The sequence below is a fragment of the Narcine bancroftii genome, chromosome 8 (genome assembly GCF_036971445.1).
Source record: "Narcine bancroftii isolate sNarBan1 chromosome 8, sNarBan1.hap1, whole genome shotgun sequence".
Classification (NCBI taxonomy): Eukaryota; Metazoa; Chordata; class Chondrichthyes; order Torpediniformes; family Narcinidae; genus Narcine; species Narcine bancroftii.
Genome location: NC_091476.1, coordinates 5735314 through 5756515, shown reverse-complemented (window position 1 = coordinate 5756515; position 21202 = coordinate 5735314). Strand labels below are relative to the sequence as shown.

Sequence of the window (21202 nt, the reverse complement as noted above, 5' to 3'; positions counted from 1 at the left end):
ACACAAAAGGTCTTCCCTAAAACAAGGCAGGCGTGTTTATTTCATGCCCGAGGAACAATAAGAATTTTTTTCTTGATATCACTACAGATCACCAAGATTATTATGAAGCATCTGGTCCCAGTTGCTATTCCATTTGCTTTCGATTAATTGGCACAAAAAATAAGTGATTTGCTTCCAAAGCAAATAAATGGATCTGGTTTGCTTTAGCTTTGCTTGCAGGAAAGAGAAGCTTGAACCTGCAGCTCCCCAACAAAATAATAGCATAATTCTGAGACTATAAAATCTATTTCACCAGAGTTGACTTGAAAGCTGCTCTTGATGGGAACTGATTTATTGTGTGTCACTTTTGTGAACCCCTTCCACATGAATGAAGATGAGATGGGAGAACACTTGTTTTGCTTTTCAAAGTGAGGGCTGCCAATATTGGAGGAGAGAACAATTTCCTATTTTGACACTCAGAGTGACCTTCATGAATCCCCTCAAGTCAGATGTATTATGGCTAACCCAAGCAATTTGCATCACAGATATCCCCAAAATCAGGTACATCATTAGGTGGTGCCAAACAGGTCCATTGCGATTAATCTGATGCCAAATACATTATGGCTAATTTCACGCCAGGAACATCATGACTACTGCAAGCCAGCAAGATCATGCATTTATATCTATACCCAATTCAGGTAATGACATGGCTCCTCCAAGCCAGATATATCATGGCTACCCCAGGGCAACTGCATGATGGCAAACTTCAATCTTCTGAAATCATTAGTAATGCATTTGAATTTTTGCACCAAACATTCTTGAGTCCTCACTTGGTGTGATAATTTATCTTCGATTTCTGTTGAACCCTCACACATTCTAAAAATTGAACCCAGTTTGTTTAAACCTGTTACCAACAAACGGATTAATTGACAGTAGGTATTAATTAATTATATTGGTACAGTGATATACAGTCTGGTATCCCAGTACCATGAAGTGCTTTGTGTTATTTCTAAAATGTCTCCAATTCTTTGAAACTTAGGCAATGGACTTTAGCCCTTCTTCAGGTATTCTCAGTAATTGAAATACCTATTTCAAATTTCCCAAGTAATCAAGCTCTGAGAACCAGTGAAAGTGCTGGGCAGAGTAGAATCATAGGTGCTTACGAATCTTAACTAAAATGCATAATAAAATCTTACGCCTTTATCTTTATTGTCTATGATTATTCTTACTTATAAAAGCATACATTCGTATTTTAATAGTTCATTTGGCTGCCACCATGTTATGTTTGACCATGCACTGCATCTGAAGACACATGTTGTGGGCCATGGGAATCTTAGATCATCTGTTGTGAAGGGTTTGCACTGGCATCAAGCCTGTACTGAATTCCATTTGAGGCTTTTACAGGCAGTAGCTAGGAGACACATATCCACGACCTCTTCATTCTGAAATAGACTCAAACATCCTTTGGTGTTTCTTTTCAAAACGTACTCCTACCATTACCCCCTTTCAACGCTACCCCTCTTTCATTAATACTTGTATCATTCCCATCAAATGAAAAGCATCAATCACTTCCTTTTTACCCCGAGACTATGAATGATGTGGCTTCCAGTCTTGAGTTAGGTAACCATGATATCCATACGCAGCAGCCTGCTCAGAACTGAGGAAGCACGTTATACAGGAGGAGTAAGCAGGAGGTGCCTACCAATCTACCAATCATAGAGTTTTAGTGTGTTTGTCTACCTTTCCTGCAACTGAGATGCTCACAGTTCCTTTGTTGGTGTTCTTCATAACAAAAGGTAACCATTTTTAACTAGCTGTTAACAATAAGATGATAGATCTTATTTTACTGGGTTTGTTATGAGGAGAATTATTACCATATTTGTTTGGACAAGTACACCATTCAGGGATTCAGACACCTATCTGACTTTCTGACATAGGCAAAACATTCTTGGTTCAAAAACAGGATTATTGCTATCCGTCCTTGGGACAACTAAGTCACGTTTGTAGGAATAGACACCACAAAGAATTTGTTGAAGGCTACCGTATTAGAGTTTACCTTGTTTACAAATTGAGAAGGCAAAAGAAAAAAACATCCTGTAATGAAATTGTTCAGTGCGTCTATACATCGTAAACCTTCTTAGTTGCATGTGGAACGGAATGAGTTACAGCAATTGTCTGTTTCTAAAATCTGTCCCAGAGACAGCTATGCTTTTCCCAGATTAACTCTACTCTTGTTGGATCAGTTAACATTTTCAACCATCTATCCTTATCAGAGCAGATAAGCATTTCTGGATCTGCCATGGCCAGATTTGTTTTCTTCTCAGCCACTCTGCACACTGTATTGCCTGGCTGCCTGCAGCCCAGCTCTTCATTTGGGTGGTCTTCTCAGAACCCCTTGAGCTTCTTTGCTGTTCAGTACCATGGCCCTGTACGAACTGTTGAAACAAAAAAGAAAGGAAGAAGACATCGTTTTCTAGTCTTCACTTGCAGAATTGTCATCCAGTGCACCTACTGCCTCCATGTCAACTCTGCTATTGTTCTGAAACCCAGAAAATGTTACCACAGTGTGTAGAAGAATTAATACCAAAACACACAGCTTGAGTCTGCTGTTGCACAGTCGAGATGCTGTTGAAACAGGCAGCGAAGACTTATGATGCAACACGGAGTCCATGGATTTGGTAGATGTATTGTAACCTTTATCCCAGGAGAGGTCACAGGTGTTCCATCTGACATCACAGCATTCTGGCTCTGCATTGGTTAAATGGTTTTCTAGTAGCCCTGTTGGACAAAAAGCAAAGAACTGGATTAGAAGCAATATTGAATTATTGCACTTCTCCCTTCCAATATTTTCACTGACTGAGGAAGCTTTTGCCAGTTCTTGTTCACAAATCTCCCCAAGGGGTTGGTTATTTTGAGGACAAGGTCAAAAGGCAAAATAAGCAACCCCTTGCAAGGACCCAGTGAATTCCTGAGGCAGCTGTTGTGTTGATGCTGCCAGCCTGGCCCTCTGGTTTGCATCTAAAGCTGAAGGTCATTATTGCAGCATCAGCCGGCATTTTTCCTGCATGGTTGGGTAGGGTTGCTCTCAGTGTCCAGCCAAGGGTTCAAACTAACCCTGTGGCTGCGTTCCATCTGACTAAACCTCTGGCATAAGGAAGAGAGGAATATCAGAAGCTACTGTAAATGTCAAGATATTACAATAAAACCCCCAGTATCCAGCATCTATGGGGATTGGTAGATGCCGGTTAAGTGTATTTGCTGGCTGTTTGAGATTGCATGATTGGTGAACTAACTGCTAGGTTGCACCATTTTTAAACCTGGATTTTTTAACCTATTTATTTTCCACGATTTTTTTGCCAGTTGCTTGAGCCTGCTGGTTGCTTGAATTCCAGATAATGGGGTTTATATGCATTCCACTGTTGCGAACAGTGCATTCAAATCCTATCCTGACATTTACATGGTCATGTATCAGAGGGAACAAAGCAGGGTTTGCTCCTTACATTCCTGTGAGTGAAAAATGCAGGTCGTACGGAGGTCGCACCTTTGAATCCAGTTAGTGGTAGTAAATATGGAGATGATCATTAACCAGAGAATGATATATGACTTTGCAGGCCAGTGTGGGTTGTAACCAGAGGATCTGGTCTAATTTTTCAAGGGGTAGCATTTTGATAATTTGCACATCAAATAAATGGGAACCATCCACTCCAATGTTTTAATACCATGGAAGATATTATTGAAACTCAACGTAATCCCTATGCCATAGGTGCTCTGAGATTAGTAAGGGATTACTTGAGATATGTGGGTGGAAAGAAAAAGTTTGAAGACCTTTGTTTTAATTATACCTAATTGACTCATTATGTGCACGGTTTTATAACTCCAAAGGAAATGGGCCAATGACAATTTTTCTCAAGCAAAATATTTCAGTCATAATTGGGTCTAGAGCAGTGATTCTCAACCCTTTTTTCCCACCCACATACCACCTTAAGTAATCCCTTACTAATCACAGCACCTATGGCATGGCGATTACTTAAAGTGGTATGTGAGTGGAATGAAAACCACTGCTCTAGCAGATCTTGGAGCTGTGGGAATCCGAGTTAAATCTCGAACAACATGTTTGTGATACCAGTTTGGAGAGAATTAAAAGGCAAAAATGCTTGGCAGTGATTTAAAGAGATAGTAATGTGAGGGAAATTTGCTTGGGGCTTTTTCTCACCTTCTTTGCTTGGAAATTCAGATAATTTTGGAAAGAAATTATTTCCACGGCGTGGAAAATATATTAAAAAAATTTTTTAAATAAAGATATTTTTTATAGATTACAGATTTTTTTCTATGGAAGGGATTGGTGTCATTGACTGACATGTTTAACTGAATATTTAGAGACATTCAGCCATCTTGGAAAATGTATTTCCGGTGACAGTTGTGGCCCGATGTCTCAATGATATACAAATATTGTTTTCAATTGTTTGGATTTACTCTAATCTACAGCATCTATAAATGCATTTTTAATGAGGCAAATGCTATCAATCCCCCATGAATGGTCTGCAGCCTTGGTCAAATGATGCATGCAGGCATTCTTACTCAACATGTGTTCTTACACCTGTATAATGGTAGGCAGCTAGTATGAGTATTGACATCTGTTGATTAAGGAACAAAAATCCAAGTTGCTGTAACAGGATTCAAGTTTGGGAGCAAAGTACAGATGACTCAGAAATTAAATGTAAGAACAAATTTCACGTGGTTTAAAGGAGAACCCACTTAAATCGACTCGTTCGCACCTTCAATTTCTTTGCAAGGCAATACTTCTGCACATGCATGATCCTACAAAGATCAAATGAATCACAATGAGGTGATATGTTGTTGGTGGAATGACTGGGCACTAATGTGTAGACATCTATGCTGCTCTTCCCTGGATCCTGATGTATTGAGGAGGTGGATGAATTTCCCTTCAACATTTTATCTCTATCTCAAGCTTCAATGGCACAACATGAACTTCTCAATAGTGAGACTTGAACACATATTCTTGAAATTCAAAATGTACAAAAAAGAACTTTGCTTCAAAGAGAGATGGAATAGCATTGGTAATTGTAATTGGTAATGAACATTTAGGAAGAGGACAATAAATGGAAGAGGCTTTAGAACATTCTTGTTGACATTTGAGAAACACTGAACACACTTCTGGGTGGAAGGTGAGATCCTTCGATACCGTTGAGGAACAATGACTTCTTATGCTTTACTCATTTCTAACTAATGATTTATTTTCAAGGAGAATGAAAATTTCCAAAGATGGACAGTGTCTCAGTGTTTAAGCTTTTCCTGTAATATATTAATTGTAACCCACTGTGTAGACATTGTCATTTGACTCTTTAACTAAAATGAGCACCCTTGTTACATGCTGGGGAGCTTCCAGGTGCTTCAATACTGCTGATATAAAAGTGGATGGAAATTCATAGAAGTGGTAAACTAGCTCTTTGGCATTATTATAGAACTTGAATTAATGGGAGAAAGTATATTGAGGGAATAGATTGGATTGTACATCTGAGCAGAATACATTCAAATGAGAAGACAGTCATTTTCTTTTGACAAGGACATTAATGTCCAATGGCATGTGCAAGGCATGCGTGAGAAGCAATTTTACTAGAGACAAGGCACTGGATTAAAACTACCTTGGAAATAAAAGCAAGAATATTGAAAAATGCCTTGTTCTCAATGAGGTTATTCCATTCAAACAGCATCTTCAAGTCATTAAAGCAAGTTAGGAACTATCATGTTCATAAATACAGGTGTTAGCAGCTAAAGGAATAGGGCACAATTTGTAATATAAAAGCAAGAAGCAAACGTTTAAATTTTCTCACATACAAAGTATTCAAGAGCAGTGGAAGTGATTGAGGCAAAAGAGCTTCTGATTTATCAAAGCAAAAATAAGTGCATTGCGCAGATTTATTTATTTTCACAGACATGGAGATATGATTTGTGGATTTGGGGTTGCAAAAATTAGGGAAAGAAAGAGAGGACGGGACCTAGCAGGGTCATAGCAGCGTGCGAGACCTCATGCTAAAGAGAGTAACTGGTGATCAGGAAGACTGCTGAACAAATGAGAGGGAGATAAAATCCAAACCAATAAATATACTCTGCTTAACCACACATACACTTCTAAACTTAAATTAAATTTCATTTAGACATACAGCATGGTAACAGGCCCTTTCAGCCCATGAGCCTAGGTGCCGAATTACACCCAATGGACCAACAACTGCCGTACGTTTTGAAGGCTGAGAGGAAACTGGAGCACCTGGAGGAAACCCACACAGACATAGGGAAAAAATACAAACTCCTTATAGGCAACATTGGATTCGAACCCAGATTGCTGGAACTGGAACAGCATTGTGCTAACTGCAACGCTAACTGTGCTGTCCATTATTTCACTATTTTTTATGCTGTTCCTGTTTCAGGACTGACAAGAGTCTAGTTAGAAATACAAATGAACTGGTGAAGGCTAACCCTCATAAATATAATTAGATACGATGTCAATACGATAAATTTCCTGGAAAGATTAGGCAAATTCATGATGTAATGGCAGAACTACACGTTTTTTTTCCCAGAGGAAGATTATATGTGGCTTTTTTAAGATGATCTATCACAATGGGGGTTTATAGACTGCAGACATGTTAATGCACAATCAAGGAATTTTGCTGCTACGTGGGCCGTCTAAAAAGAAATGTGCAGGAATTTTGAGTCAATTCCTGCCCTGCGATTTATCCTGCAGGATCCCTACAATTTCTTGGAGGAAGCCTGCAGTGTAAATTGTACCAGAAAAATTATTTGTCGGTCATCCACTCGACTGCACGTCCAACCCCGGGAACTGTTGCACTCAGGCACTTGCAGTCTAAAAAGGTGCCCAGTCTGAACGACTAAACGGGCAGTAATTATGCTAATTTTTTTCAGCAATTTTCCCGACATTGCAGTCTAAAAAACCTTTCTTGATGATTATTGCAGTTCTCAAGATAAGTTGCAGCAAACCTCAAATAGTTCATCAACCCTACAGTAACCAGAGGACTCAGGATTCCAGCTTTTGTGTCCATTCAGAGTGAGTGTGGAGTATTGTTTCCATCTATGGTTGGCAGAATTCAAAATAACTAAATCTCATCTTGTGTGAAACTATTTAGTTCAGCATTTTTATGATTACAGAGACATTCTACAATGCCCTCTTTTGGCCTGCTTACTAATGGCAAGAAAATATAGAATAAAATTTTCAGATTTCAATCTCCTTAAGCACAATGTAGATAGTGAGTAAATGAATGCTTGGTACCTTCAAAATTTAATTTTCATGACATCAAGCAGTCCAAAAAACACAGATTTACAGTAACGGGCAAAGAACCAGAAGCAATATGCAGAGAAACATTTCAATGCACTGAGTTGTTATGATCTGAAATGACAAGAGCGGAGTCTGGAAGCAGATTCAACAGGTACTTTCAAACAGGACAGATTAATAATTAAGAAAACAGATAGTGGTGACAGTGAGGGAGCAGGGAAGTGGATTAATCAGATTGCCCTTTCAAAGAGCTGGCACAGCTACAAAGGGTCAAAGAGTCTCGTTTTGTGGAGGATGATTCGATGATTATTTTATAGCATTAGGACTGTAACAGGCCCTTCCATCCCATGAGCCCATGTCGCACAGAATATTCCAATTAACCTACAAATCCCGTATGTTTCAAAGGGCGGGAGGAAACCGGAACACCTGGAGGAAACCCATACAGAACCAGAGAGAACATACAAATGCTTTGCGGAGAGAGCTGGATTCAAACCCGCTTTGTTGGCGCAGTCTTAGCATTGTGCAAACCGCTGTGCTAGCTGTGCCACTAAAATGTCATCATTAAAATAATGTGGGTGTTGTGAGGCAAGATGCTGTATACTCTGCATTATTTTCAGACCATGTTGATAAATACTAATTTATGCAAGGGTGCGTTCTAGCGCCAACCCTCTTTTCAATCTTCTTCAGCATGATGCTGAAACAAGCCATGAAAGACCTCAACAATGAAGACGCTGTTTACATCCGGTACCGCACGGATGGCAGTCTCTTCAATCTGAGGCGCCTGCAAGCTCACACCAAGACACGAGAGCAACTTGTCCGTGAACTTCTCTTTGCAGACGATGCCGCTTTAGTTGCCCATTCAGAGCCAGCTCTCCAGCACATGACGTCCTGTTTTGCGGAAACTGCCAAAATGTTTGGCCTGGAAGTCAGCCTGAAGAAAACTGAGGTCCTCCATCAGCCAGCTCCCCACCACGACTACCAGCCCCCCCACATCTCCATCGGGCACACAAAACTCAAAACGGTCAACCAGTTTACCTATCTCAGCTGCACCATTTCATCGGATGCAAGGATCGACAACGAGATAGACAACAGACTCGCCAAGGCAAATAGCGCCTTTGGAAGACTACACAAAAGAGTCTGGAAAAACAACCAACTGAAAAACCTCACAAAGATTAGCATATACAGAACTGTTGTCATACCCACACTCCTGTTCGGCTCCGAATCATGGGTCCTCTACCGACATCACCTACGGCTCCTAGAATGCTTCCACCAGCGTTGTCTCCGCTCCATCCTCAACATTCATTGGAGCGACTTCATCTCCAACATTGAAGTACTCGAGATGGCAGAGACCGACAGCATCGAATCCACGCTGCTGAAGATCCAACTGCGCTGGGTAGGTCACGTCTCCAGAATGGAGGACCATCACCTTCCAAAGATCGTGTTATATGGCGAGCTCTCCACTGGCCACCGAGACAAAGGTGCACCAAAGAGGAGGTACAAGGACTGCCTAAAGAAATCTCTTGGTGCCTGCCACATTGACCACCGCCAGTGGGCTGATATCGCCTCAAACCGTGCATCTTGGCGCCTCACAGTTCGGCGGGCAGCAACCTCCTTTGAAGAAGACCGCAGAGCCCACCTCCCTGACAAAAGACAAAGGAATAAAAACCCAACACCCAACCCCAACCAACAAATTTTCCCTTGCAACTGTGTCTGCCTGTCACGCATCGGACTTGTCAGCCACAAATGAGCCTGCAGCTGATGTGGACATTACCCCTCCATAAATCTTCGTCCGCGAAGACAAGGCAAAGAAATGAAATGCTGGTGTTCCATAATGACATTCTAAACAAAATTTCAGATATTTGGTACCAGAAAGCTAACTTGGAAAGCCACAAATATTTTTTGCATAATTTCTGCATTCAACCAATCATGATATATCCGGGCCATCAAGCAGTAAAACATTCAATCTTAATAACAGAAACAGGAAACGTTTGCAATGTTTTCATCCATATATTGATAATGCAACAGAGCAAAATAATAGTGAGAATTTGAAAATGTTAAAAAAAATGTAGTAATGAAATCAATAAATGTTGGAAACACTCAGCAACTCAGGCAACATCTGTGGAAACAGAGTTAACTTCCCAGGTCAAAGAGTCTTAGCTCAGAGAATACAAATTTTAGGCAATGGGTGAAGAGTCTTCTATTTGAAACTTGTTCCACAGATTGAGGGTTCATTTTGCTCTTGAACCCTGAGTGATCTGCCATTACTGTGCAAGTCAGTTTGCACTTTCTTACATCAGATGAAACGAAATTGGAAATTGCAGCGTAGAATAAGGAGACAAGATAATTGTCTTCTTGTTGACCTCATGTATTACCTTGGTGGGACACTCTAAGATCATCACAATCAATTATGGGCACCAGACTTTACTCCATCAAGGAACCCTATCCTCAAGGACCCCCACAACCCAGACCATGCCCCCTTCACTCTGCTACCATCGGGGAAAAAGGTGGAGGAGCCTGAAGATGAGCACTCAGTGGCACAAGGACAGCTTCTTCCCTGTTGCCATCAGATTCCTGAATGATGAATAAACCAAAGACACTGCCTCACTTTGACTTTCCATGCACTATTTTAAATTTATTTTTGTAAGTAGGTTTATATGAATGTTTGCTCTCTGATGCTGCCACAAAACAACAAATTTGTGACTTGTTCATTGCAATAAATTCTGATTCTGAGATCATGCAGGCAGGTCAGTGCTTGGGGTAAATGGGGGTAAAGATAAGAGTAATTTACTTGTGCTGTCCGATGCTGAACTCTGACTCTCCATTGACCTGAATCTTGAGGCCAACTTCGTCCAAATTCCTTTGTAGCACCCTAAAAGTTATGTTCAGAGTTGCTGGGACTTACTAGCAAAATCTTAGCCATTATGTTTGCAGGATCCAATAAACATGTTTCTGGTGCTGTTCCCCAGCACAGTTCCAGTTCCCTGACCAATGTCAAACAAAACACAGCTAATGTTTTATCATTGATGTCAGTGCCTGAAGTAGGAGAATCATCAAGCAAAAATTGCTATTCGGTTCAATATTGCACTGTATGAAAAAGAGACTAAATGCTGAAAAGGGAACCATGTCACACTGGACGCAATAAAGATTAAAAGAGGGAAAAGTTCATGTTCCACCTTCATTAAAAAGATAAGATCTGTTGTCTCCTACATTCACAATACCTCTCATGCCCTCCATCACTTCAATAACTTCAATTCCCTTAACTCGACCACTTAATTTTCAATATGGATGTCCAATCTCTATGTACTGCCACCCCACCCTCCCCCCCCCCCCATACTGAAGGTCTCAAAGCTCTTCATTTCTTTCTCAACCACCACCTCTCTCTTCTACCTGGTAGAACTTGTTCTCACTCTCAATAACTGATTCCACTTTCTCTAAGCAAAAGGGTAGCCATGGGTACCTGCTGAACCTGCCACTTTGATGACTGTGGAGTAATCCATGCTACAAGCCTACAAGGCCTCTCCTCTGCTACATTGATGCTGCCTCAGGTACCCATGATAAGCTCATCAACTTTGTCCACGTTTTAGCAAATTTCACCCCAGCCTCAAATTCACTTGATCCACCTCTAGCAACACTTTCCCCTTTCTCGATCTCTCTGTCTCCATCTTGGGAGACATTTTCTACAAACACACCAGCTCCCACCATTACCTTGACTACACCTCTTTATGCCATGTCCCCTGGAAGGATTCTGTTCTTTTCTCACAATTTCACTGACATCGCATATGCACCCAGGATGATGTCTTCCATTGCAGATCATTTGAGATGCCATTCTTGATCAAAAAACATGACTTTCCCTTTCCACCATCAGCTCACCTGCATCTCCTCGATTTCCTGCACATCTACCCTGGCCATCTCTGCCCCAAGACATAATAAGGATTCCCCTTTGTAGAGCTCGTTGAAAGAATCAAAGACTTGTTGATCCAAACCAAGGGTTTTATTAGCAAAAGACAGGAGCTCTTCACAAGTGGCCGACCAGTCTGGAATGATCCGACCTGGCTAGGGACACAACCCTTTAAGGCCCAGACAATAGGCGTGGCTTAGCTCTCAGCCAATCGCTATATACACTATGTACATTGGTGATAGATCTGTACTATCACACCCTTGTCCTCATCTACCACCCCACCAACCTCCTTAGATATATATATATATATATATATATATATACACACACTGTATTATCCTGCAAAATTTCTATCATCTACAACACGAACTCACCAACAGACCCATCTCCCTATTTTCTCCCCTTTCCACTTTTCGCAGGGACTGATCCCTCCATGACTCCCTTGCCCATTCATCCCTTCCCACCAATTTCCCCCTTGGTGCCTACCTCCATGAAAACAGAAAGTGCCACATCTACACTCCTCTTTTACCACTATTTTGGGCCCCAAACATTCCTTTTAAGTGAAGCAACACTTCACTTGTGAATGTGCACTGGTCATCTACTGCCTTGGCGCTCCCATCATGGCCTTCTCTACATCAGAGAGACTGGACGCAAACTGGGAGATAGTTTCACTGAGTATCTTTGCTTTTTCCACAGCAGTGGCGGTGGTCTCCCAGTGACCCACCATTTCAATTCCCTGTCGCACTCATGGACTCATGCACTGCCAAACCAAGGCCACTTGCAAATTAGAGGAGCAATACCTAATATTCCATCTGGGCCCTCTCCAACCGGATGGTATTGACATTATCTTCTCCAATTTCTGTTCAGCCACTCTGCTGCCTCCCTCTCTTTCCCATTCCTCTGTCTCCACCAGCTCGCCAGATCCTTCCCTCTCCATTCAGAGAGCTAACCCCTCTCACCCTATCACCTCAGCTTTTCTCTTTCTCATACCCTCCCATCATATTTATCTATGATTTCTTGGCCTGCACTCTCTCCCTGCCCCGTACCCCCCACCATTTTTATTCAGGGGCCTGACTGTTTTTTGCTCATTCCGTAATGAAAGGCTCAGGCCTTATGCATCCTTGCTACATAAAGAAAGCTGCATGACTTGCTGAGTTTCTCCAGCATCTTTATGTACACTTTTAAAGAGCTGGCTTTAAAAATGTGCCGAAAATCTTTTGTACAAAACTATATCAACTAAATTATATTGCAACACAACATTTTCACCTTTTGGTCATAATTGTTTAAACATTTTTAATTTGCTCAAAAATTTTAAAGCATTAATATCTAATATGGTTCTGCAGCAATTGTTCTATAAAGAAATTAGTTAAAAGGTTTTTTTTTCATTAGAATATTATGAATTGTTAAGTTTTCACAGCATGAGCACTTTTTGAAAGAGCGGGTTGCCAGTAAAAGTCTTGAGCGCTGCTCAGAATTTCTGGCAAATCCCGGACATAAATTTTGTTGCATGTGAACAAGGCCTCGACAAAGATGTTTGTCATGCTGCATTTTGGCACAATGAGGGCGCCACGGTTAGTGTAGAGGTTAGTGCAATGCTGTTGAGTGCAAAGAACCAAGGTTTGAATCCTGTACGATTCCTCCTTCTGTGTGGATTTTCTCTGGGTGCTCCAGTTTCCTTCCACCATTCATAAAAGTACCGGGGGTGTATGTGAATTGGGTATATTTGGGTAGCATGGCCGAAAGAGCCTGTTACCATGCTGTATGTCTAAATTTAAATTTAATTTCAACTGGTTGTGAGCTACCTCAATCAGTTTAAAGCATGATCCAAGTTCTGTACACCTTGCTCTCACATTGGACAATTTTATGTTTGGCTTCAATGCCCAACGAAGGACAGCGACAAACATCACCTACTAAGGCGAAAATTGCTCTATTAAAAGCAAAATGGGACAAGGTCTTGAATACAATGTTCGTCTTCCTCAACTCATTTTTCAATTAAATGCATGAACAACAGGCATTTATGTGAGCTACCATGGTGATGGGCAGAAACAGATCCAAGTATGAATTATATTGGATGGAATAAACAGTGTCAAAGCAGAAAATGCTTCTTTAAAAACCACAACACACAGTTGAAATATTTCTCTGGCTGTGAGAAGCAGCAAGAGAGATAAGTTAGGTGCTCGGACTACAATTTTTCAATTGTCCTTTGCTACAGGAGTGGCACCTGAGGATTTTAGAGCTGCTAAAGTTGTACCATAGAAATTATAGGATAGTAAGTTTAACTTGGCTTTAGTCAAACTTATATCATGGGCTGGTCCAGAAATTACGTCAAAACACAGAAATGCTGGAGGAATTCAGCCAGTCTCACAGCATTCATTGGAATTAAAGGCTTTCTTTACCCATCCGTTAATTCAGATGCCTGATTTTTCACCCCTATTTTGAGGAAGGACTCAGGCCCAAAATGCCGGTAATACACAGTGCCCTCCATAATATTTGGAACAAAAACACTTTTCATTTGCCCCTATGTGCCACAGTTTTACATTTGTAAGCCAACAAGACACATGGATTAAAGTGCACATTCCAGATTATATTCAAGGTTATTGGTATCCATTCAGGTTCTCCCATTTCAAGGGACCATAATGTTTGGGACATTTGGCTTCTCAGGTGTTTATGATTACTCCGGTATGTTTCATTGCATCATTGGTGCAGGGATAAGAGAGCTGGGCGTGCTTCAAAGCTTTTGATCACCTTTGGAATCTGTTATTGCCATTTTTTAACATGAGGACCAAAGATGTGCCAATGAAAGTCAAAGAAGCCATTATGAGGTTGAAAAACAAGAATAAAACAGTAAGAGACATCGCCCATACTTTAGGATTACCAAAGAAGAAGAAGAAGAGTGTACTGGTGAGCTCAAAGGGTCTCCACTGCTGACGACAGAAGAATTCTGGTCATAATGAAGAAAAATCCCCAAACAGCACACTTATCTTCATTGATGAGGTAACTGCTGATGGTAACAGCAAAGTGAATTCTGCTGAATAGAAACATCTTGTCTGCTCAAGTTTTGAGCAAATGGCTCCAAAAGCATTGGATGGCGCTTCATCCTAAAGCAACAAAGGAGTTTTTCAAAGCTAAAAATGGGAAAATTCTTTTTTTTTTTTTTTTTTTTAATTTTTTATTTTAAAATGGGAAAATTCTTGAAGGGTCAAGTCCCCTGATCTAAATCTGATTGAGCAGGCCTTCCATATGCTGAAGAGAAAACATAAGGGGACAAGCCCCCAAAACAAGGAGGAGCTGAAGATGGCTTCAGTAGAGACCTGGCAGAGCATCACCAGAGAAGATGTTCAGTACCTGGTGATGTCTATGAATCAGAGACTCCAAGGAGTCATTGCATGCAATGGCTATGCAACAATGTACTAAACTTTAAACTTTGCTATGCCCCAAATATGATGGTGTCCTGAAACAATGGATCTATGTATAAAAACCAAAATGTATATAAATAACCTTAAATAAAATCTGAAATGTGCATTTTAATATGAAATTGTGGAGCACAGTGACAAATAAAGGTAAAAAAAAGTGTCTTTCGCAAACATTATGGAGGGCCCTGTATCTTTTCCTCCCATGAATGCTGAGCTCCTCCAGCATTTCTGTGTTTTAACTACAATCACATCGTCTCCATACTTTTGTGTCCAGGGAAAAGTGCATATCAGATCCAAAACAGACAGGAAACAAAGGGTAATGGCTGAGGGGTGTATCTGTGACCACAAGGCCAATCACCAATCACTGAAATTCCACAGGGGGCGATAGTATATATCTTGCTGTTTGTCATTTTAATGACTTGGGCCTAAATGTAAGGGCTATGATTGAATAAGGTGTGGATGATTCTAAAAATGCCCATTTGTTGAGAGGAAGGACAAAAGGTTTGGATTGCAGGAAGATTTGGTCATCTGGTTCGTTTGGCATAAAATGGTAGTTTTACACTACATGGCATATATCTGGTGAATTACAAAAGGAATGAAAATTTCTATAATATATGAAAAAAAGAATCAATGCAGCAGAGATGTGGTTTCTCAGAAGATTGCTCAGCATATCATAAACAGACAGGATAACAAACGAAGAAGTTCAACAAAGAACGAAAACAAAACATAAATGACTTAAAAGAATCATAAAACAGCAATCAAAATTCTTCGGACACATCATGCGAAGAGAATACACTAGAACATTTGGTTACAACTGGAAAGCTGAGAGGAAAAAGAAGCAGAGGCCGACAGAGAATGAAAAGGAGAGATGGATTAACATCTTGGTTTGAAACAGAGGAGGCAAGAACTACAATTTAGAGGGTCGGAGACCAGGATGGATGGAGAGACATGATTCCCCACACCAAATGGCAAGGCACCTGAATGAACGATGTAGACATGAATATGGAGAGATACCATGTCGTGCAAGCAGCAAAATTTTTGCTTGATTTGGACAATGTGTTCGGCACAAACACAGGATTGAGCTGGTTGAAAATGGAAAATATTGGAAAAACACAACTGGTCAGGCAGCATCTGGTGAAAGAGAAGCAGTTAATATTTCAGCTCTGATGAAGGGTCTGGGACATGAAACATTCTCTATTTTATTTCTACAGATACTTCCTAATCTGCCATGTTTCCATCATTTTTTGTGTTTATTTCAGATTTCCTACATTAGGATTTTAAAAAAATCACAGAACTGGGTGATTCTAAGGAGATGGGAAGGGTCTCTGTACACGATGGGGTGGATATGAGATCTCAGCTAACAGGACTTGAAGAATCTGGTGAGGTAGCATCTGTGGCAGAAACACGATGTTAAGTGTTTCCGTCCACTGATGTGACCTGACGTACTTGTTGCACCATTATCTTTAATGGAGTACTTCCCACTTGATTGAGTATTCCTTGTAGATAAGGTCAGGTTCAATGTTGTGATTCTCTGTCCGATAGTAACATAAAGAGGGTTCATCCGGGGATGTTAAAGATAATGATTCAAGCACTTGGGAGAAACTTCTTTGCAAATGTTACAAGCATTTAGATATATTATCTTTATTATATACAACTATGTTGGCTCTGTACCTGTGCAGATGAAGCTTGGCAACCCGCCATAGATTAGATCATCGTTGTCTGGTAGAATAAATGGACATCGGGCCTGGACTTCCAGGCAGTATTGCTTACAAGGAATCCTGCGAGGACACAGAAGCTGGGAGGCTTTGAAATACTCCGAACACAGCCATGCTTTGTAGACTGCCTAAAAAAACAAGGGAGGGGAGATTGGGGTTTGGGGTTAGAGGTCAGAAAGAAAAAAAACACATTTAACGAGAGTTTCTAAACCTTCTAGCATCTGGGTGGCTTGATTTTAGAATATTAGTATTGTATAATACAGTTAAATCATAGAACTATCAGATGGTCAGGTCCCTATGACCTTTATTTTATCCTTATCTCCAAAATGTTATGTAAGTCCTTCATGTGCTATGTTCTGTGTTCTTCTGGCTGGCCACATTTACCTTGACATCTCTGATTACTCTTTGAGAGATGATCATGAGGCCTTTTTCTCGACCTGCTCCATTTCTTGATCGAGAACATCAGAGGCTGATGGGGGTGGGGGGGGGGGGTGCTAATTGAATATAAAAAATTATGAAAGGCATGGGTAGGGTTAATAGTCGGGTCCTTTCTCCTTGGTGGAAATGTCAAATGCCAGTGGATATGGCTTCAATGTGAATGGGGAAAACTGAAGGGAAATGTATGGTTTTTTTTTTACTATCATGGATTTCCTCACCTCCAGACCACGATCAGTGAAGATTGGTAGAACATCTCCACAATCTCCAACAGTACCAGAGCATCACAGAGCTGCATTCTTAGTCCCCTGCTATGCACCTACGAATGTGTGGCTCAGTACATCACAAGTCTGCGTCTTGATCCCCAGCTCTACTCAATTTATATCTACGACTGTGTGGCTCAGTACGACAATAACACCATCTACACATTTGCTGACGACACTACAGTAGTGGGTTGTATAAAGGAAGGGGATGAGTCAGCCTACAGGATGGAGATTGAAAACATGGCTGAATGGTGCACCAACAACAACCTTGCACTCAATGTCATCAAAACTAAGGAGATGATTGTTGACTTCAGGAAAGGAAAGCTGAAGGATCATTGGGGGATCAGAGGTGGAGAGGGTGAGCGAATTTAAGTTCTTGGAAATTACTATCTCTGAGGATCTTTCCTAGACTCAACACACCAATGGTATCATGAAGAAAGCACGTCAGTACCTCTACTACCTCAAGAGTTTGCGGAGTTTTGGTATAACCCCAGAAACCCTGGGAAATTTCTACATAGGTGTAGGGGAAAGTGTGCTCTCTGGCTGCATCATGGTCTGGTATGGGAACACCAATATCCCTGAGTGTAAAGCCCTCCAAAAAGTAATGGAGACAGCCCAGGACATCACAGGTAAAAGCCTCCCCACTATCTAGAACATCTACATGGAACACCGCCGTTGGAGAACAGCAGCAATCATCAAGGACCCACACCATCCAGCACACACTCTGTTCTCACTGCTGCCATCAGAAGAGGTCTAGGTGCCACAAGACTCGCACCACCAGGTTCAGGAACAGCTGCTACCCCTCCACCATCAGATTCCTCAATGACAAACTCAAACCGACACTCATTTATGGACTCTTACTTGTACCCTTTATTGATTTTCATTTTTATTCTTTGTATTTTACAGTCAGTTTGTTTATATTCGTTGTCTCTTTATAATTCTTTGTTTACATGTTCTCGCTGCGTGCAGTTTATGTTTTGCACTACCAATTAGTGGTAATTCTGTCGTGCCCGCAGGAAAAAGGAATTTCAGGGTTGTATGAAATGTCATGTATGTACTCTGGCAATAAATCAGAAATCTGAGAATGCCTGGAACACACTGCCAGAGGAGGAGGTAAAGACAATATTTAGGAGCCATTTCGACAGATAACATAAAGAGGCAGGATATGTACAGGCAGACGGCATTAGATTTGCATTATGGTTGGTGTGGATCGAGAAGCCTGTTCCTGTGTGGTACTGCTCAATGTTCCATATAGAGCAGCTTTTAACCTGCTGCTGACAGCATCTTCCATCATGTTGAAAGTGGACTGATGGGTTGGTGATTAGATGGATGAAAATTGCCCTCCTCTTTATGGACAAGACAAACCAGGGCAATTTTACACACTATTGGATAGATGCCAGTTTTGTAACTGAAGAGAAATTGCTGCACTGACAATGCAGATGATCCTTCAACATTAGAGCTGGGATTTTGCCAAATAATACAACCTTTGCTGTTGCCAGCACTATCAGGTGTTCCTGGTTGTTGTGCGGCCTGAAATGAATTGGACCAAGAAGTGGCTTTTGTGACATAGGGAGGCAGAAGAGGATCGTACACTCAGCTCTTCCAGCTAAAGGAAGTTACAAATGCTTCAGCTTTGTCTCTGAGAATCATATACTGGGTTCTCCTCAGAGACGGGGGTGTTTTTGGAAGCCCCTCCACCTGGCTGCCACTTGCTGAACTGAATATGCTGGAACTGCAGAGATTTGATTAGATTTACAGGTTTTGTGATTGCTTAGTTTGATCTATTGATGATTATCCTTGCAGTTGAGTATTGTGCAGTGGAGTGTTGTAGCTTCTCTAGTCTAGTATAAAGTACAGTTAAACAGTGAGAGGTCCATTCAGAAGTCAGATAATGTGTTTTTTTTAATGACAATCCAGTAGTTTTATACTTACCATTACTGAGACAAGGGTTTCTATTAATTCAATTCAACAGATTTATTCAATGACTTAAGAAAGATGTGGAGTGACATAATAGAGGTTATAAGATTATGAGATGGATAAGGTGGACAGCAGCACCTTTTTCCTGCAGCAGGAGTAGAAAACACCAGAGGACATCTGTACAAAGTGAGGGGAGGAAAGTTCAGGGGTAAGTTTTTTTTACACAGAGAGTACGGAGGTGGGGGAGGGTGCTTGGAAGGAATGGCCGGGATAGTGGTGGAGGCTGGTACAATGGGGACATTTAAAAGGCTCTTAGACAGGCATATGGATGTAAGAAAATAGAGAGTTATGGGTGTGAGAGAAGGTTTAGTTTGTTGAGTAGGCTTATCTACATAGGTCAGCCTGACATCAGGGCCTATACTGTGCTACAATGTTCTATGTTCTACCTTACATCCTCAGCTCTCATGGAGGGATTTGAATCAACCTCTGGGTTACCAATTCAGAAATTCAGCTGTTCGTTCAGTAACTTAACCATGAATCATTTAAAATCAACAGTTACGCTGTAGCAAGGAAGAATTTCAGTGCACATGTACATTGTACAAGGAATACAACGGACTCATTACCCAAGGGTAAACACAAAAACAGTCAGGGGGTCTGTGCACTCCTTAAGCCACTAATGAAACTGATCCGAAGATGTTCCATGTCAATTTTAAACGTGCATTTCAAATTATTAATCTGTTCCATTGACAAGAAAATGTACAACCTTCTGCTTTGTGAGCAACGTGCATTTGAATTTTACAGCAATGTTGGCCCATTTAGATTTTCACAGCAGAAGTATAGTTTCATATTCGATGTTTAATTTACTGCTTGAATATACAAGTAGATGAACACATTGCGCTCTTGATTTGGAAAAAATGTTGCATGGATTTAATAAACTAGCAGGAAAAATTTGAATGAATAGCCATTAATATGTCATGTATATTTTGGCATGATTAAAATGACCAGGTCTTTGAAGTCACAAGCAAGAGGTCATAGTTATTAACAAAAGCAGAAATAATTGAACAACTCAACTTGTCAAACAGCACCTGTCGGAAGAGACACCAAACAATGTTACAAGTCAGTAACCATTCTCTGGATAGGGTTTCTGTTCACTGACCTGAAATTCTGGCTGGTCTCTCTTTCCACAAAGACTACTTGATCTATTGAATCTATTTAGTATTACTGATTTTGTTTCAGATTAAGCATCTATAGTGTAATTTGATAGCTACAATTATTATTTTGGGTTTCAATAGTTAATTCTGGATGAAGCAGGTGGAGATAAATGACCCAAGGCTCCTTAGTGATTATTTGCAAATGGTCTTTATCCTGAGCAACAGAAATGCTGGCAAGATAATCCATTTTGATGTGTGCAATCAGCATGACCCCTTCTTCCTGACCTTGTGACATTTACTGAAGAGGCTTTAGTAAGACATTATTAGCCTTAAAATAAAAATGTCATGAAGCAGTGAAATTTTCCCCAAATAATTGAAAACAAAATAATGAATGCCACTTAATAGCTTGAATTATACGAAAAGAGTACTCTTCATCATAGAGCGAACTGATAAACGTGATTAATTTAACAGGAAATAGATGATAGAAACTTGGATAACTAACATGTTAACTTGTTTCAGCAGGAACTTGATCATGGAATCAACACTCAACCAAATTATTTTCCAGAGACTGGAAGATTTGGGTAGGGCAATTTTTTATCACAAGAAGGGAGGTACTTTGCTTTACGGTTAAAGGTCAGACCGAGGTGTCTCAAATGAAAATTGCCCACAAGGACAGAGATAAAGAACATAGGGAGTTATCCTGGGACTATTTTCCGCAGTTGGAACATTTGAGATGATGTTCATTCTTATAGTGTCTTCCATGACCTCAAGAAATCCTAAAGCATTTCACACCTGACCTTTCACTTTCTGTTTGAAATCTACAGAGAAAATGGCCGAGTACTACAATACACTAACACAGCTTCTATTTGGATATCTGACAAAAATATCTGACCATCGTGACTTAAGGTCTGACAATAACATTCATGGTCTGTCAGGCAACATTGATTCCTGCCCTCTGACATCTTTTTGATCTGGACTATCTAAACAGGCAAAGCATTAGGACTGAGATGTGGAGAAATTCTCACATTTGTTCATAATATATGAGGGCATTATTCAGCCCATCAGTCTCTGCCAGTGCTCATTGTTGTATAACTCTAAGCCCTTCTTTCCTGGACCTTTTGTCTG

At 40.7% G+C, this 21202-nt stretch overlaps 1 protein-coding gene across 9 annotated transcripts in view; it reads right to left on the bottom strand.

The window, feature by feature from the left end:
- Positions 1–1183: 1183 nt before the first annotated feature.
- LOC138740295 (NALCN channel auxiliary factor 2-like) overlaps positions 1184–21202 on the bottom strand; it is a 330405-nt gene continuing 310386 nt past the window's right edge. For all 9 annotated transcript variants that reach the window (XM_069892738.1, XM_069892742.1, XM_069892741.1 and 6 more), the window contains 2 exons: positions 16268–16439; positions 1184–2757 (listed from right to left, as the gene is read on the bottom strand). In XM_069892738.1, coding sequence (XP_069748839.1) covers positions 2453–2757; positions 16268–16439 — 477 coding nt within the window. In that variant the 3' untranslated portion in view covers positions 1184–2452. The remainder of the gene's footprint in view (positions 2758–16267; positions 16440–21202) is intronic.